Source organism: Eleginops maclovinus, chromosome 13, assembly GCF_036324505.1.
Source record: "Eleginops maclovinus isolate JMC-PN-2008 ecotype Puerto Natales chromosome 13, JC_Emac_rtc_rv5, whole genome shotgun sequence".
In the NCBI taxonomy this organism is placed as follows: domain Eukaryota; kingdom Metazoa; phylum Chordata; class Actinopteri; order Perciformes; family Eleginopidae; genus Eleginops; species Eleginops maclovinus.
In genome coordinates, this window is record NC_086361.1 from 20,611,728 (window position 1) to 20,631,228 (window position 19,501).

The window sequence follows — 19,501 nt, forward strand, 5'->3', positions numbered from 1 at the left end:
TTGTCAAAAGTCAAATTGGGTGCAATTGCAAGTTGCTCAAACGCTTATACGCACTATAAAGAAACCAAGCCAGTATATTTGAAGTTTTCGAGACTTATCTGAGCATTATTTCACAAACAAAGGTAATATGACTATAAAAACTGATGCAAAGCTATAGAAATAAAAAAACAAGGGATACATATTAAAGAATAACTAAAATAAATGTATTTCTTTGTCAGTTTTTGTTCGAGCTGAGTTCGACGATTTCCCTAATGTCCCATTAAACTCAAACGCATCAGGAGCCTACTTGTCGGGTGGGCTCGTAAACTGCGATATTTCTGACAGCACCGAAAGGCACCATAAATCCATCCTCCCCATCAGCAGTCTGCGCAAAAACATTTCTCCTGAGCGGCTCCAGCAGCAAACTTCACCGACTCTCTGCGAAGGAACACACCGACATGGATGCCCTAAAGTCGGCCGGGAGAGCCATCATCCGGAGCCCGAGTATGGCGAAACAGTCCTGGAGTGCTGGCAGACACAGAAGTAAGACATGTTTGTGGACTTAAAAGGAAAACGTAAAAACTTTTGGCTACATTTCTGAGTTTCACCGGGTTGAAGTTGACTTTTGTTTGCTGCCTTGTACTTTAATTAACACATTAAGGGAAGCTTAAGGTTAACGTGTCTGAAAACTGACCAAAAGTTAAGCTTTTTGTGTCAAAAGTGAATCATATGTAACCCTTTCTAGTGTTTGTCTGTAGCAGCAACGTTACAAAACGACGTGTTTTTAATTTGCGTTATTTTTTTTAACCTACAGTGCACTAAAACAATGCTTCTTTATTTTATTATGTTGTATTTATTCTGTTGTGGTGAACATCTGTTTCCATAGGACTTAAATTAAGCCTGTTTGTTTGCAATGCGGTTCATACTGTCAGGAATTTACCCCAAAATAAGTGCTGTTTATTTTAGAAAAAAAGGGAAATGAACTACACCACAAATTGACACACACTCCAGATATCGTGACTTTTATTGTAAATAGTCTAAGCTATCTCTCTCTCAACAGTTTACTGAGATAAGTGCCTTGTGTTCCCTTGCCCTTTTTTTTCTTTTGCTGACTAAAGCACTTTTTGGGATTTGTGGATAATCCCAATATCCCAGAATTCCTTCTTTTTTTTCCGTCCACAGTCCCTGAGGTAGTGCAGAGGTCAGAGTCATTACAAAAACCTACAGTGGTTTTGCTCAAGAGCCCTTCAGCAGGGTCAGGAGCCCGCTCACACTGCAACATAACATGAAACTCTGGTGCCCATTGTAGGACTCAAGAGCCACTTTGTAAGTTAAATCTCACTTGATCCTGGCTGTAAAGTTTTGGGGGGGGGGGGGGGGTTGAAGAATGACTGGGGGGGCTTAAAAAGCTCCCATGCCTGTAACCAAGAGGACAAGCCAAGAATGTTGCGAGTCAGTCAGTGCGAGGCTCCTGTTGGCTGGAGTTCAAGCTGGTCTGATTTAAATTCCATCAGAGGCCATTATAAAGCATATATGATCATTGGAGAGTACAGCGGGGATTACATGCATATCTCAGGTTATTGTATGTAACCCTAAACTCACCTGGAAGCCTCAGGAATTTGAGATTCGCTCTTGAAGACAGATATCTTCCCGGTGTATTTCTGAATTAATGGATGAGGGTCAGATTTGAATTCCACGCAGCTACCAGTGATAACATGTAGCATTCTTTCTGAACGTGATCCATTACACTGGAAAATCCCTGAAATATATTCACAGCAGTTCTTTTACCGTGTCCCGTTGAAATGCTCCATGGAAATCACTTTAATTATGAAGCTAAACAGAATCCTAGGCATTTAAATCAGGGGTGCATTTCAATTATTTACATTTTCGACTAACTTTTTTGGTATAAAATGTCAATTCCAGTTTCTAAAAGTCCAAAGTGATTTCTTTAAATGTCTTGTTTTCACTTCAAAATCCAAAGATATTCAATTTAATATCATAAAAAAACAGAAGAAGAGAAAACCTCCACTTTTAAGAGGCTAAACACAGCATTTTCTCACATTTGTGCATAATAAATGACTCTTTGCTGATCAATTACTGAACTTATTTCTATTTAAATATTAAACTCTAACCACTTTTATCTCTTGTAGGACTTTTGAACCAGCTTGTGATATGTGGATCTAGTTTTTTTCCAGAGTTTACATGAGGTATATCCTACTTTAATCGGGCTCTCACCCTGATCATTAGTGGAATTAAAAGCTTCCTGTAAACGCAGCTAGTGACCCACTTGTTGTGAGTAGTGTATTGTAGTGTAGATTACCAGGTCTTCTCTTAGACTGCAGGGCACACATTCCTCCCCAGCGCTGCCAGACCTCAATGTCCGTCTGTGCCCTATGGGAAGAATCGGGATCAGCCAATATTACCTCACTTTTTTCAGGGACTTACTTACACGTGGGATATCAGGTGAATGACTGGACAGGAAACCTAACGTGACCCAGGCACCTGAGGGACCAGCATCCTTCACACATATTGCCATTAATGGAACTCTATAGGCCTGTATACACTTTGTGAGCAGGAACCCATTCAATCCTATGGGGACTGCCCTATATTTAAATGGCAAAAGCCTCCCTGTTCCTTAACTGCTCCTCTGCTCTTATTGCCCAGCTTCGGTCGCCCTAGACGACCCTCGCCGGCACACTGCCAGCGTGGAGGACCAGCCAGAGGGTGCTTGTCTGCAGTAAAGAGCCTCTAAAAAGGCACCCTCTAAAATGGGAGCATGTGATTAAGGCGCATTCGTGGTCAGATAGTTTAATTTATGAGGTAGTTATTTCAACAAAGTTTGGCACTTGCTATCAATGATCTCTTCTACTTCGATGAGGCTTTTCCCCTTCTGTTTACACTTTCTCTGATTATCAGTCAGACACTCTGCTTTTACCCAGAATCTACCCTGGGAGTTAAAAACATATATGATCATCGATCGTCTCTCTGGTTTCAATCACAGCAGGTGGTATCTGTTGTGATATGCTAGATTATGGAGTCTAAACCTTCTTTTTTGTAAGGTTTAGACTCTAAGACTTGCTTCAAGGTTTGTTTACACATCAGTCTGAAAAGGGAAGCCAATGCATAAGTGTCTTAAACTTGCCTTTCCTCTAATGGCCAGCAGGGAGCGTTTCCACTGTTCGCAAAAGGGATGGATTGTATAGAAGTCTATGAGAGAATGAACCTACTTTTCACCTGATTTATTGCCTCAGTAGGATTTTCCTGATGTGTGTACAGTCTTAATTTCTAGTTTCAAGTCTTATTCATTACATCATGAGGTTCATTTGGGAAAATCTGGTCCCATTTAGAGTTAAGTAGATGTTGAAGAAGGTTAAACGTTTGTGGTGGCTTCCTTGTGATTGAAGTGTCACTACCACAGCTTTCTTATTCGTGATGTGGGAAGATGTATCACTAAGCTTACTTTAAAGAACCCCCACAGTCCCTGAGTGGGGCCCTCACAATTAAATGATACAAACACACTTTCTCGGCAGCCGCTGTCCTACGAGAGAAACTGAAAGCACTTTACAGGCTGTGGTTTGAGTTTTTATTGGGTGTGCAGCTGTGAAAAAAGCAAGTGATCTTACATTTGTATTTGTTGATTGCTTGTTTGTTTTGTTTGAGTTGAACAAACTGCCTCTTTTGGTTTCAGGTGGATAAAATCAACGCACGAAATGCTTCACTTCTCTAGTAGCGACAAGAATGCTGCTAAACCAAATAACTCCTATGAAAAAATACAACTAATCTTACATATTCTCCACTTTTTAAGTCAATAAAGTTACTTAATTACTTGCTAAGACATGTCTGTTTTGCATTGTAAGAGTAAGAGTCTTGTAGGATTTCTGCTTTGTTTATTTTTCACATTAACATCACAGCCTGATGAGTAAACTTGAGGCTAAATTCCTCCAAAGTGTTTGTATAATTTAGCTCCAGCTGCACAGACTTCCACACCAACACGCTATCTTTATTTATTTTCTTCCTCCTTTGGTAGAAACACACTCGGATGAATTTGGATAAACCTGATTTAGGAGCTGCATGTGTGTAAATCAGCAAAGTTAAATGGTGACAGAAGTTCTTGTTTCCTTTTGTTTGTTCTAAATGTTATTGGTTCTGTGAGTCTCTGAGTGGTCCTGAGTTTTAGGACCACAGTTGGTGGTTTCCACAGTGATTCAGTGTTTGGTGTAGACGCACAAATCAGCCAGGATGTGGGTTGTTGGTCAGCTGGACACTTTGGGCTCAGCACTCTGTTGTCGAGGTGTTCGAAGGCTTTGATTCAGCCTCATCTGTTACACTTGTTCACACTGCGAGCGACAGAGCAACAAGCTACCCGTCATTTTCAGTGGAAGCTGGTGACGGGAAGCTACAAACTGTGGTGCTGTGTGACGCTACAAATCACATGTAGCTATGGCCTTAACTTTTTTCTGGGCTCAAATGGTGCAGAATCAACCATTTTTCTCTCCCCACAGTACCTTTTCTGTACCCTCTGCTCGCCTGGTGAGCCAATCCCATCACCAGCTGTCTCAAATATATACTTATCACCAGGTGCCCAAAACATCCTTCAAAATAAAAGCATAGAGAACTACTGCAACTAAAATAACTAGGATTAATACTGACTCATTTAATACAAACAAAAACAGCTCCAACACCCTCTATACATCGAACCAAGACTTATTTTACTGTGAGTTAGTTCCCAGTGCTATTAAAAAGACTTCCATGGTGACTTTCAATAATACAACTGGTAACATTTGGCCGTTTTGTCGCTCATAGTTTGGAACACGCCATTCATTTTGGTTTTGATAAATGAGTAAGGAGCTGTGCACTTTTGTCTTTCTTCCCCCCTTTTGCTGTTTTCTCTCCTTTTTGACATCCAATTCAAGGATCCTCTGTTTCCTCACACCCAGTAATCTCCTCACACGAACAGATGGTGAGGTCGGCTGGTGTTTACAGCCGGGTCAGATGGGTTTTCTTGGTCTCAGTTCACCCGTGCCCCAGCTGTTTCCTTTCAGGTGTCTCGGTTTTTCTCAGGTATATTGATCCTAAAGTGCTGTCCTTCCACATGATGATGGTTTTTAAGGGTTTGGTTGACCAGTCTGTAGAATATGCATGGATCCTGCTTTAGTCTGACTTTAATTAATGGTGATCTACATTTGTGTTAGTTCAGGATGTTTGGTGCTGTATCAGAATGATTTTCGCTTTGGATGGCCAACGACCTCTAAAGTCTTATATAGCCATGCGTTAGTAAGCGCCTTTTTAAAAACAGACCTATTTCACGTCATAAAACAGTCATTAAAAAACCTTGTTTCAGGCATCCAACTAAAACCATTGAGACAAAGCAGCCAAAAATGCAAGAATATACATTTATTTCCAGATTGTTGGACTAATTTCTGCAATTCTCACCTTCATAAGGTTCATATTTTGGGGTTTTAAGTCAGACATCTTAACAGCTATTGGTTTTCTAGTGAAATTTGGTAATGAAGTAGCACGGCTGTAGCCTCTCAGTTGGTTCTGATATACGTCTCAAGGCTTTTACAGAGCAGAAGGACATATGTATGTATGTGTTGTGTTGGATTTATTCAGCGTTATGAATTTAAATCAGCTGCCTCCAAAGAACTGCTGATTTAAATTGAGGGTTTTAAACACAGTGTCGTACATATTTAGTGACTTTTTAGAATGAAAGTAATTCCAATATTTCAAACATCCTTTTAAAAGACTCTTGTTTCAGCTGCAGTCCTCCTTCCTTTTATAGGGTGTGTGTCTGCACGAGTGTGTGGTATGCGCCACATCCCAGAGGAGGTAAATGCTAGGAGGATGGATTTCTAGGTAATGGGGATGTTTTTCTTGCCTTCCCTAACCCCGCTCCCCCCCCCCCTTCTTTCTCTGAGGAAATCTCTGTAAACACAGCCAGAGGGTCAGGGCCGGCCGGCTCCGTACAAAAGCTGATAAGAAATCACATGGAGATAGCAGCTGTTCCTCCACCAGCTACAGTCTTTACACTCCTCTGGATTTTAAGTGTGTTAACTTCAATTCTTTGAAGGCTGAAGTTAAGAGGCCCTTGCATTTTAAAGAGCGACTTATGGCCTATTTTTTATCTGTTATGTTACTCCACACGTTCCTCTGATCCCTTGTACGTCAGAGTCCATGTAAACTCGCTCTCCCTTTTAATTTTCAAGCCCCATAAGTTGTTTTGGAGTTATAATATTGACTTTACATAGGCAGACCCTCTGACCTAGATACCCTGTTTTGCCTCCACTTCGGGGAAAGAGCAGATGAAATGTCTCAACTTTTAGTTCAACATGGGCTGTTTACATTTCGTCTGATTTGTGTTTTTCCTCGAGCTCTTTGAATGTTATTTATGTTGGAACATGAAGCGGAAAGAACTGCGAAACAAATATCTGATCTTTTTAAAGACACAAACCTGATAATCAAACGGTTTCCTGTTGATCTAATTATTGACCCACTTTTCCCTTATATTTAAAAATGCGTCTTCTTTGCAGAGCTTCCAGAAAACTGGACCGACACACGGGAGACCATTGTTGAAGGCATGACCTTTAACCTCCGTCACCTCGGCATGACACTAGTGGACCAGCCTAAGGGAGAGGAGCTGTCAGCGGCTGCAGTGAAGAGGATCGTGGCCACGGTGAGAGCCGGAGGAACAGGATGTCACACTGTCTCCAGGATTACTGCTTTCTGAATTACTCTATGCATTTAAAAGTACAAAACATGCTTTGGTTTCTTGTATTGCCTTGCTGGAACATTTTGTCTCCATAAAATCAACACTTTTATGAAATATTTTGTATTAATATAATGTGCAATGGTAAATAAGATGTCATGTAATCATGTCAATCACATTTTGAAAGGTTATCCAGTCAAATTGAAGAATTGACAAACACATAAAGGACTATATACTTTAAAGTAAAGTCAAACTTTTACATTACGATTAACTTTGGTTGCATCCAAATTTAGCAAAAATCTGAATCTAAACTTCCAGAAAATGAGGCAAAAGAAAAAGCAATTGAATGCAAGTTTCCTTCTGCTGCTGTTATGTGAGCATCAGGAGTTGGGGTTATTCTCCCGTCGGATTCCATTTAAACCAAGAGCACACAAAAAGACATTACATAATTAAAAGAGCTTAGTACTTGAAGGAAAAGTAACAAGTATATGTTGTTTATAGTACTCACTTCCCCTTTCTGTCACATGGTGTTAAATAAATGCATTTCAGAGCAAAGAAGCCTGGGTGGATGAGTTGTACATTATCCTAAAAGAGGCCTATTCCAATGATCCTCCTTTGAATGAATGTGTTGTGCATGTATGTCACACTTTTTTAAAAAATAAGTAGTTTAATTTCTATGAATCCATAGGTGGATACAGGGCACTTGGATGACGCTGCACGCCCTATTCTGCTTTTGGGGGTTTTCTCTTTCCTGTAGCGTTATATTATGGATGTAAATGTTCTGCCAAGGCTAAAATCCCAAAGTTCCCTCTCTGCGATTGTGGTCTTTTGTTTACTTCTAGTGACATCAATACGTAACATGTGCTTATATTGGCTAGCGCTCCAGCACATTGTATTGTGATAGGCTAAGGGGCGGGACATCTCTAAGAAGTTGACCAATCACAACAGAGCCAGCCAGCTAACCAATCAGAGCAGACTGGGCTCTGTTTTCAGACAGAGGGTGAAAAGAGGAGCTGCAGCACAGGCAGTATGAGAAAAATAAAAAGCTCTTTGAAAATTAAAGCATGGAGACATATCAATGTAGAGGAACTAAATACCTAAATGACCCTGAAGATGAGCAGAATAGGGCCCCTTTAACTCATCATTAGCTTTGTTTAATTGTGGATCAGATTGCTTTAAAGCACAGTTTGTACTGAACACACTACCATGCTCTCAAACAAAACCCTCTCTATCTGTATCAGGCTAAAGCCAGTGGGAAGAAGCCTCAGAAGGTCGCTCTGAAGGTCTCCCCTCAGGGAATCCTCCTGTACGACAACTTGTCCAATACACAACTGGAAAACGTCTCCATATACAGGTATGTGATGCTCGTCTGGAGCTTAATGCAGGTTCACAACCCTTAAAGACCTGGCCGTGTAGTTGATGATGCATGTGTTTTGAACTCTCCTCGAGTTGTGGTTTGCTGATTTTTCTTACCTCACCCCCGGTCTGCAGAATATCCTACTGCACAGTGGACAAACTGCACGATAAAGTGTTTGCTTACATCGCTCAAAACACCCTCAACGGGACCCTGGAGTGCCACGCCTACCTCTGCTCCAAGAGGAAAGTGGTGAGTTGTTTGGAACAGAATCACTTTTTAATGTTTAATATATGACCAGTATAAATCAAAATCTAGATCGGTGATTTGAACTGCATTAGTTTCTATCATTTAAGAGTTTTTTTCTGTAGTTTAAGGGGATTTAAAACTCTCTTCGTGGTTGGCTGGGTTATCTAATCTTACTTTGGTTTCACTGACCTGAGTTTGTGGTCCATTAAAAAGACCTACAACACCCAGCACGTTCTTAATTCTAAATCAAATTGCCTTTTTTGTCAAATGTGAGTGAACAGAAGCACTTTTTTTCTGGGGTTAGACACAATTTATCCTGCTTCTCTGACACTGTAGCTCCTCTTTCTCATCATTCATGCTTAAAAGGAAACCCGAGTCTTCCCAGACATCTGTCATCTTCCTGTGCTCCTGTCTGCTGACAAACAGAAGGGCACTTTTCCTCTCATCTTACTACACTCATCCCCTTCTCTCCCGGAATAACACGATAATACCGTACTTAAAACTGCATCCTGGATATGGAGACAGTCGTGATGTCCTCTGCTAAACAAGCTCTGCAGTCCCAGCACTGGGATTATTGACCCTGCTTTCCTTCTAATGTGTATTTAATACATCTGTTTTAAGATTGAAGTACAATCTGCATCTGTTTTAAGATGTAGTATCGAACATTAGGCACCTTAAAGGGATAGTTGAGCTTGCAATAAAAAAAGTTAACTTATTGACTATGAGAACTTTTGTGAAAAAAGTCCATTTTCACATCAACGAAACACGATGCAATGTCAGTATATATTAAAACATATGTGCATTGTCCAAATAAAGAAAGCAGAGTAAGCTGGAAATAAAAAATTGAAATACCCCGACATATTTTACGTTCTCTCTGGTAAACCTTACATGTGCTCTAATTAGGTATTTGGATTCTAGGTTATGCCCTTTTTTAATGCGCACTTTTTTACCAACATTCCCCTTTTTATCCCAATTGAATCGCCTAAAATCATATTAAACATAACGCCCCATCATGCTTCTGTCAGTCAATACCAAACTCGGTGTCACAGAGTTTTTTTAAACACTTGTGGACTGTCTCTCAGCCCTGGTGTGTAACAAAGTGTGTGTGTCTTGTGTTCCCCAGGCTCAGGCGGTGGCTCTGACAGTAGCTCAGGCCTTCACCGTAGCGTTTGAAATCTGGCAAGTGGCCAAAGAAGGTAGGAGCCAAACTCACCACCCTTCAAGTTCTCGAAATGACACACACACACACACACACACACACACACACACACACACACACCATCTCCACCCACACACACAGCTGCAACTGTAGGGGTCGTCTTATCAGCATCTTAGACTGTTTGTGTTTGCCCCCGGTCGGCCTTGATGCTTCAAGGGCGAGGATATCTGCTGCGTGGTTGCAATCAGCAAGTTTGTGTAATTTCTGTGCATCTGTTTTCTGATCTAGAGAAAGGGAAACGGGCGAAGTCTGGTTCAGCCGGAGAGGCCAGCAGCAGCTCCCATTCAGAGAGATCCAACAGCTTGGGGAGCCTGAAGGGGACGGGTAAAAAAAAAAGTGTTTGTAAACTGTCTAGCCCATTTCCACTGGACACAGAACCCACCAACATCTGGATTATGTGCATAAATGGAGAGGTTATCATGGTCATTAGTTCCTGGGATGATTGACTTTGCAGTAGTCATGGGTATGTATCATCTCAACTGTGATTGACAACACAGTGACGACACCCCTCTGGACACACCAATGTTGTATCCGGTGGGATGGGTGTGAGGGTATATGTACACAATAAGATTTAACAGGGATTTAGACTTATTATTGTAAAACACCTACAATTATTAAACTCTCTCTCCATTGTTTCAACAACCAGCAACCTTGGTTTCAAAGTTTGAAATAAATAACTTAAAAAAAGAAGTGACTGTTGTAACGTTTGCTCTGTTTATTCATTCCAATTTAGAGTGTGAAAAACCGAAGTTGAGGCGCTCTTTTTGGTGGAAACATCGTATTAGGTAGTCTGTGTTGAGACTAGGTGTACTTCTACTTCAACTAATGGGATGTCCTTCCCTCACCTCAAGCAGATGTTGCCACAGACAACCTGTTGGACTTTGAGGACAGTGTGAATGGGATGGTGGAGACCAGTGGGAATACAGAGGAGGATCAGCTGGACAACCACCGACCGTCTGAGACCAGCAACAACCCCAACTTGGTAAGATCCTCCGTGTTGCACCTGTGGACAACTGGAGTGCTTAACACTTGTCTTTAGGTTCTGTTTGAGGTTTGGATCCCATGTGAGATCCACCAAGATCAATCTTCATTTTATATACAAACACATGGACTGTCCACGTTATAAATATATTATCTTTGGTTCATACACGGGAGGGAGGGAGTTTTTCTTGATGGATGTGAGGGTCTAAGGACAGAGGGTGTCATATTCTGTACATCTGTAAAGCCTGGATATAAAATGTGTGATATTGGGCTGTAAAAAGAACATTTGAATTTATTTTGTGTATCCAGGATAATATTTCAATTTCAAATCCTACATTTGAAAAAAATTAGATTTATTTTTCAAATTTTGTTGTGAGAAAATGTTCTGGTTTGAGATTTGGATCCCATATGATTGTAGCCCAGTGTCTTCTGTTTATTAATGTCCATTGATATCAACATATACAGTTTAAAATATCATTAAATGTCTTACATTTACTTCTTTCTGCAACCATAATTACCACATTTGTCACTGGGTTAATATTAAGCCCAGTTTCTCCTCTTTTTCTTTCCAGGAACTAGAGGACAGTTTGGACGAAGCGTTTTCCAAGTAAGATATTTGTCTGAGTAGTTGTATTTTTAAATTAAATAAATCCTAGTGAATTCTTTATGCTGCTTTTAGAGTAAAATTCCACATCCCTAACTTTTGTCTTGAGTACTGCAGGTCCCTCTCATACTGCTTAGTGTTACAGCGCCACTTAGTGGGGATCCCTGTGTACTGCAGAGAACAAATCCTCCTGATTTGTATACGAGAAATAATTGTGTAGCTTAATTTGAAACTGTCCTCAATCTACTGTGTGTTTGTGTCTCCAGCCATGCTCTGGATAGCTATGGTTCATGTGCAGGTAAAGTTGAGCTGTTACAAGCCTTACTTAGTGAAGTAGTGCTAATTACTAACCTACCTGTAACCCATTTCATTCAATCACAGACAAACCCAATACCCTAGTGATGTTAGCAATAGCTTCCTGTGTCGTTTGTATCCTTCCTGATAGAATATTTGAAAATAGAGCTTAGTCTCAATCAAAGTTAAAGAAATCCCATCTCATTTCACCAAAAATTGCTCTTTTCTTCTGACAACACTCTGACAACACTCTGACAACACACTGACAACCCTCTTTATAGTCTGTTTCAATGAATAGACTGAAAAGTTACTCCACTAAAAACTGAGGCTTTTTATTCTGTTTGTGAAAGTGTGGAAGGGTTCACGTGAGCCGTGTGTGCCAGATCATTTTATCCCATGGTTCGAGGACCGAACTGAATGTCTTAGAGTAATCCTGTTGACCTCCGCCCGGATTTAGCATATGTTATTATCCCAGAGAGGAAAGATGGTGTGCGGCGAAACCGAAAGGATCCTAATTAAGAGAAATCGAGGCTTTAGTCGCACAATAGGTCTTGGAAGCTGAGCTGCTGTGGAGGAAGCATTAAAATCACAACTTGGCCCAAACTTTAAACGGAGGAACAGCAGCTATTCTGGTTTCAGTGGTTCAGCTTTTTTGATACAAGTTAGCTTATTTATTTCTATTTATTGAGAGTTTTACAGAGATGGGACCATGTCATTGTTCTGCAAGTCACACATACTGTAAGTCAAGGGTTTGTATTTAAGTCAAATCCCAAGCTGTGACAGCCAGGTCTAAGGCAAGTCATAGTGCAACTACTTGTGCCCATTTTCAACCCCTGTGTTTTCTTCTGGGGTATTTGTGAAGATTAACACGCTTAATGTTTATGTAATATCCTGCTTTATATATATTTTGTGTTTATATCTTCTATTTTATTTATATTGTAATGTACAATGTCTATCCATCTCTCCATCTCTCCATCTATCCATCTCTCCATAAACTAATAGCATTAACAACTTGGAAAAATGTACGGAAATAAATTGATATGTGGCACAAAGTCATTGGTGTAAAAGTCCAGGTTAAGTTGCAAGTCTTCTTCTGACTTTGTGTAGTCTAATGTCCTAAAATGTGTGTAAACAAAGCCAATTAAAGACCAAACTATGAGATTTAAAACATAAGAAAATGTGTGAAATATATAAAAGTACATGCATAAATGATGATATTAAAGAAAGACACCACTGTTATTATTCTCACGGTTTAACAAAGTGGATCCCAGCTTATCTTTCCCTGTTCATCCCTTTATGTTTTCCTCCTCAGACTGGCAATGTCGCGTACTAACCCCCAGGTCCTGGACATTGGGGTGACGCCCCAGGATCTGCTCATTGAACCCGACTGGGACGGCAGCAACAGAAACACTCCCAACAACCTCAGCCCGTTCGGGGACGATATCTTCGGCTTCTGACCACCACAACAAACACATCAGCGAGAGATAGAGAGAGACGACGATGACAACAACCAAGGGGAGGAAGGGGGGGGGGGGGGGTCTTTATGTCTTCCTGAGAACTAACAAAGGTATCAATGTGTATTTAAGATAAGACCACAGGAAGTCCATAAGGGAATAAGTGTCAAGATTAGAATCCTCACCTGGTTGGTTGCACATGGGCAGGTCTTCCCTTCTTTGTGGGGAAACAGCACCAAAGCAATAACATCATCCTTTTATGGTTGCTTCCATTTCCATAGTTCTGGCATTATAATCAGTGTTTACATGTTTAGTTATAATTTATAGATTTGTAATTATTTTTCTATGGATGAAGAGTGTGATTTAACTGAGTTTTTATGTACAGATTGTATCAACAGGCTTTAATAACAGCAGGACAATCAGCCACACTTCAGTGGAAGTAGTTAACGTGAGGATTTGGTCTACTAAAATGTAAGGTTCTGTTTCACTGCAGTGTGACAGAGTTGTTTCAAGGTTATCAGAATCCCTTTTTGCAAATTAATGTGCGTTGTAATCTACCAGCATTATACAGAAATAAAATATATTCATGAATAATAAATGGACTCTTTTGGTATAGTTTATGTATTTGTTTTAGCAATGCAGTGACTTCATTCACACACCGTAGCATTCTTGCATCAAATTCATACGGAGTGGGTCTTCACTGCAGAAGTTCTAGACCACCTGCTGTTTGATTTATGTGTTTGGACCCGTGTGTCAGTTTCCCAGTGAGTGTTCCCATCATCTCTTGGAAGGATTCCTGAAATCTGAAACCAGAAAGAGACTCAGAAGTAACGCAAAGAAACACACACCCACAAAGAGACACTAGAGAAGGACTAAACGTCTACAAAAGGATGCAAAAAAAACAACAACTGCAAAAGCATTTAAAGAGCCGCAGAACCAGTGTGAAAACTGGCACAAAATTATAACAGAGCATCTGCAAAGACATTCAAAACAACCACAAAAAAAAGGCAAAACCGCAGAGATGTGCATAACTACTACAAAGAGACATTAAACAACCACAATGAGACACAAAATGACCACAAAGAGACACAAAACAACTACAATCACACATCAAATGAATAAATAGTGAAACAAAATGACTACGCAGAGACAAACCCCAGTATATGTGTAATGACTACAAATAAAATATAAAATACAACAGTAAAAAAGAGGCTAAACAACCATAAAATCTGTGTGTGTTCTTCCTGCGTAGGAGATTTGGCTGGGCCTGTTGCCAGTCTGTGCCGCAGGGTCCCATTGTCTCATAATCTGCCCATGCATCCCCTCCACCCTGTAGTCACATATACACTTATATTCTCAATTTGCTCTGGGTTTGTTTTTATCTACAATGGGTTTCTGGTTTTATACTTGTTTATTATGCCCACTATACATATTGCCTAATAAGACATGAAGAGTGTTTCCAGCAGCAGAGGGCAGACCTGCACTATCCTGCTGTTTGAGTCGGTATCAAATGCCGGTCACATCTTCATCTGTGCACTAAGACACTCATTTGTCCTCTGTATTGCCCTTAAATGATGTGGGAACATGTGTCGTTCTTTTTAATAACCCTATCCATATCCTGCTGCTACTTTCTAAGTGACGGTATAGGGCCATAAAGATGTCATAACGAGGGGTAAAAAACCGAAGGATGGCTGTTAGTTTGATATATAAACCACCAGTTAGAGGGGGTCGTCAGCCTGTCTGGCTTGCACATTATAGACGCCCCCCCCCCCACACACACACACACACACACACATGTTCCCTGCCATGTTATGTATTCGACCCATGTGTGTGAACAGGACTCTGGAGAGCTGAAAGTCACGCAGCCCCACCTTCCTTTCTCTAACAGGCTCTGAGTCCGTGAAGCAGGGGCTTTTTTTTTTTTTTTACAATTCGTCCCGACAAGCTTACTTAACCACCTGCATTATTTAACAGTCTTTCCTCAAAGGGAGCTCTAACTCCGTCTCCCTCTTTGTAAGTTTGAGGAAAGCATGCGTTCCGAGAATCGGCCAGGAAAAAAAAATCTCCTAGAAGAGGGACCGGTAGCTCTCTGTAGACACACACACACACACACACACACACACACACACACACACACACACACACACACACACACACACACACACACACACACACACACACACACACACACACACACACACACACACACACACACACTTAAATGGCAATAATAGCTAAAGACTCAAAGGCAGTCTCTTTGGCATCAAGGTCAAGTGATACAAAGGATGGATAAAAGCCGCAAAATATGGTATTTTTTAAGCAAATTCAACGTCTGACAGCCCCATAAGTGGTGAAGCCCTGTGAAAGAAAGCACTTATGTAAAATTCAAGCTCTTTCTGCACTCTAGTCTGACCTGTTTGAAGAGATATACAGAGATATAAAAACATTCCAACTTCCTTCTTTGATCCAAGGCAGAGTAATGTGAATATCAGATATTTGTATGATTTACACCTAGAAATTATTTGATTAATTGATGATTAATGAATTAGGGAAATAGCTTTCTTGTCAGAATGTGATGAAAATATTGAGACCACTCTCATATCTGTCCATAAAATGTGAAGCTTGAGCCACCAGACAGTTAGCTTAGCTCAGCACAAAGACTGGAACAAGGGGGAAACAGTTAGCATGGCTCTGTCTAAAAGATGAAACGGTTATTTTTTTAAAGACAAAGTTGTGTTCAAGCAAAGCAATTTATTTATCATCCACCACAGGACCCTTTGGACTGTCCATATTTAGTTGTCACAAACGTCCAGTTTATTGACAGACTATGCTAGCTTGCAAGCTAAGTGTAAACTATCTAGCAACATCTGTTTGTGTGTGTGTGTGTGTGTGTGTGTGTGTGTGTGTGTGTGTGTGTGTGTGTGTGTGTGTGTGTGTGTGTGTGTGTGTGTGTGTGTGTTTCAGAGTTTGAAACGACATATTGTTAGGAAGTCACAACCTAACCTATCTGTATTTTAATAAGGGTATAGTGTAAGTAGGTATAATTTTCACTTTTAAGACTAGTTATCCAGTTGGTGCAAGCTAGACTAACTGTCTCCTAGCTTCATGTTCTTCGAACAAACCTGAAAATGGCAATTGACTGTATAATCTTACTCTTAACATTAAAAAATAAGCCTATAGGGCCCAAAATCTAATATTCTCAACGTTATGAAACTATTCATGAAGGCCATTTAAAATCTGATTGTGAATTGAGCTACAGTTGACCCATTTACGTACATTAAACTTAACATAACATGCATGCAAATAGCACCTACTGACTTTAGGGTATTGCATGCTCAGCCTTAACTATGCTCTTTGTCTTTAGCTAAGATACATTTAGGCAAACATGAAGGCAAATACTATGTACAAGAACATGTGTACATAAAAAATAGTCTGTTCTCCATAAGAAAGAAGTCTAAAGACAGACGAAACCATGGATGAAAGTTTCTACAGCAAAATCTCATGGGTAAACAACTTTGCAGCGGTCACTGAGGGTATGCAGTGGTCATGCCACACTCACAACTTCACTCATGTGTGCTCGGTGGTATTGTTTAGCTGAGACAAGCACTGCGGCAAAACTGGCTCAGCATCGAGTAAACATTTAGGCAAACTAATCCATAGCTCTAACTTCGGAGACGATTAATCTGCAGTGGCTGAAATCGATGCCGTTTTTATTCACATATCTAACAAATTCCCTGCATAAAGTGGCCTGCCAGTGGTGATGTATTGAAGCAGTTCGGATGGAGGAATGGTGACATAATTTAGCATTGTACCTCCATCTAGAAATTCAGATAACAGCTGTGAGTGCAGGATGTGGGAGAAGCAGAGACCAAGGGGACTATAAAGACAGGAAAGGTAATAGAGCTGAGTTTGGAAGGATGTGTGTCTGCAAGTCCTAGTTTTCATTTCTGACATTCGCACCAGACAGGCGCTTCCTTCCATGGCTAGAACAAAAAGGTTTGCATCATTAGGCTCCATCAGCCTCCTTTGACAATCCACTGATTCATCATCTGCCATCGCCCATTCACTGCAAAGCAAATACCACCATTTTATTTGACACAAAACCATTAGCTAGTGTGTGGTATTTGGGATGAACACCTGTGGTTGAACACTCTCTAGAGCTGCAGTCTAATTTATGTTTTCGGTTCCACAGGATGCCCAGGGTGGGTGTGTGTAAGTGTGTGTGTCTGTGTGTGTGTTAGGGGCTTGTTATATTGATGCACGGCGGCTGCCTCACAAACCAGTCTTCAGTTTGAAGGCCCGGGCCACATCTTTCACAATCTAACCTTGTCACGCCCCATATGCTGGAGGCCAGGTCTGGACACCCACACCCTAATTAGCATTCACAGAGAAAACTTCCACTCTTCCCGCTCCAGTGATCTGATATATTGGGCAGATACTGATCTGACCCAAAGGAAAATGGCATACAGTATATATTAAGGACTAGGGTAAAGAAATAGGATGTTATTATTTTTGGTTTATGGAAATGTTCCGACAGAATTATCTCCTTTCCTGTCACGAAGGATGTTCCTGTGTAACCTACGCTAAAGGAGATAAGTAAGGAACGTTTTTCCTCAGTGTTTAGAGATTTCAACAGCTCTTATCATGGCAGCCACTAAAAACTTTCGGGTAATTTTACCCAGCTAAAAAGCTTTCTAAGTACCCGCAGCCTTTTTATATAGAGCCGTATGAATGCACATGATGGAGTTTGCTCACAGCCAGTGCAATGGAAAATTGTCCTTAATGTGCTTTTTTATGAACTCTAAGAAAGTGGTGTCTTTCATTTCTGTCTGGTCTGGGCTTCATCCTGTCTCTCAGCTCTGCAGGCCTTTCCTTTCACCTCGCGGCTGGGTGTCTGCTCTAATGTGCATTGCCATCTGTGAAACCTTGCATAGAAAGGGGTGGGCTCTTTGCTTATTGTGTCCAATCAAATGCATTTTCCACAGGTGGGCTCAGAGAGACGAATAAGAGACATGGGAGGCACCTGCAGCAACGCAAATGGTCTGAATCTCTATGTCAATGTGATCTTTTTGTTTTCTTTTTAGTATATTTGCAAACATTTCTCAGATCCTGTGTTGGTTTTCCAATCACTACATACTTACATTGCACATTATTAGGCTGATGCTTTTATCCAAAGCGACTTACACACACAACATTCCTACAGGAGCCATTTGGGATTGATTGTCTCTCCAAAAGGATACTTCCACATGTTGTCAGGAGGTGGGATCGAACAGCTGACCCCCTGATTGGCAGATCAGAGGTATAACTAATTAAAAGTGTTTTAGCAAGGGCACAGTCTGGCAGGCATGAAATTAACATTTTGCCTCCTATTTACTTCCCGTATATGCAAGCTAATGGGTGAACAGAAAAACATTTGCTTCAACCGATGAAGCGAAAGAATCACATTGAGTTCAAATTTGTTCCACTTTAAGGAGAATTTTGCTTTAACAGGCTGTAATAGCATGTCTGTGACCATGCCCTACAGATGCAACAAGCTCATATTGTGGTACTTTTTCTCAAGTTCAACATTTAAAACAGTAGTATGTGTGCTATTGCTTCTTTTTCTTTAGTTAAAGATCTTGATACTTCCCAAGAAATTGAAATTGTCCGCTGTTGTTTCCAAGTTAACTGTTTAATCCAACAAGGACATTAACCCCTTTAAATGCTAATAAAAAATGATCATTTCCACATGTTCAGCGCCATCTCAAGTGCGATAAAGATCATTTACTACGACTGAAAGATCTAGAAAAACTACTAAATGAGCTGTAAGCTAAGATGACTGTCCCACACAACATTAAATTGACATATGTCCAAAAAACACGAGACAACTCTTACCAGTTTTCGATTCACTTTCTGTTGATTAACTCATCTATTAAATGTCTAATTAACTTAGCATTAGCATCAATAATTATAACAAAAATCTCTGAAATTGATAGAAGGAATAGTAAACACCAAGACACATAAATGGTGCGTTGAAAATATTGAATTTATTTCATGTGTTAATACATAATTAGACATTTATATTTTCATAGAAATAGCATATATACCATGGGGGTGAACAATAGCAATAGAGTCATGCTAGCCCTCATGAACAGGTTTTATCCCATGAACATCAAGATGGTTCAAACACATACGTCATGATCGTACATAAAACACTGACTCCATTATTCTGCTGTAAATCCATGCTTCTTGGTTATTTGCTTCGACATCAAGTACAAATATATGCCTTACGTTAACGGTCCTATTCTTTACTATGTGTAGGACCTCAGGGTGAATGGTGAAGGCTCTCAAAAGTCACTCGTCCAGTCGTCTAAAGTACAGGCAAACCAAGGTGAATGGGATGACCATGTTGAAAGTCTTCCGTTGGCACATGATGATGAAGTAAGGGGGTTGGTTAAAGTGTGGGGATTGTTGTGGGACTGAAACACTGATTGTGTTAATTACTGAGGGTGTAAAACATCAATACAAGTGAAATACTCTTACATTGGAGAGTTTCCAGGGGTGCTATTGACTTAAACATATAATTGAAAGATGCCTTCAGGTACAAAGTTCAGCATTATTGATTAAATAGTATTTTTGTGTGTCCATGTCTACAAGTTAAATTAAATTCCCATGCAACCAA

At 40.4% G+C, this 19,501-nt stretch overlaps 1 protein-coding gene across 2 annotated transcripts; it reads left to right on the forward strand.

The window, feature by feature from the left end:
• The first annotated feature begins 280 nt into the window (after positions 1–280).
• Positions 281–13,455, forward strand: ldlrap1a (low density lipoprotein receptor adaptor protein 1a). 2 transcript variants are annotated; one of them, XM_063898439.1, is made up of 10 exons: positions 281–522; positions 6,510–6,652; positions 7,927–8,039; positions 8,177–8,291; positions 9,412–9,484; positions 9,736–9,831; positions 10,362–10,489; positions 11,061–11,095; positions 11,359–11,390; positions 12,699–13,455. In XM_063898439.1, exons 1-10 carry the CDS (start codon positions 438–440, stop codon positions 12,743–12,745), a joined length of 867 nt encoding a protein of 288 aa, XP_063754509.1. In that variant the 5' UTR covers positions 281–437; the 3' UTR covers positions 12,746–13,455. The 2 variants fall into 2 exon arrangements, with proteins under 2 accessions (XP_063754509.1, XP_063754508.1); XM_063898438.1 differs by lacking the exon at positions 11,359–11,390.
• Positions 13,456–19,501: the final 6,046 nt, after the last annotated feature.

Coding starts and splice junctions, on each gene's coding strand:
- ldlrap1a (XM_063898438.1), top strand. CDS start 438: ATGGATGCCCTAAAGTCGGCCGGGAGAGCCATCATCCGGAGCCCGAGT. Junction 8,040..8,176: donor GAAAACGTCTCCATATACAG/GTATGTGATGCT, acceptor CCCGGTCTGCAG/AATATCCTACTGCACAGTGG. Junction 11,096..12,698: donor TTGGACGAAGCGTTTTCCAA/GTAAGATATTTG, acceptor TTTCCTCCTCAG/ACTGGCAATGTCGCGTACTA.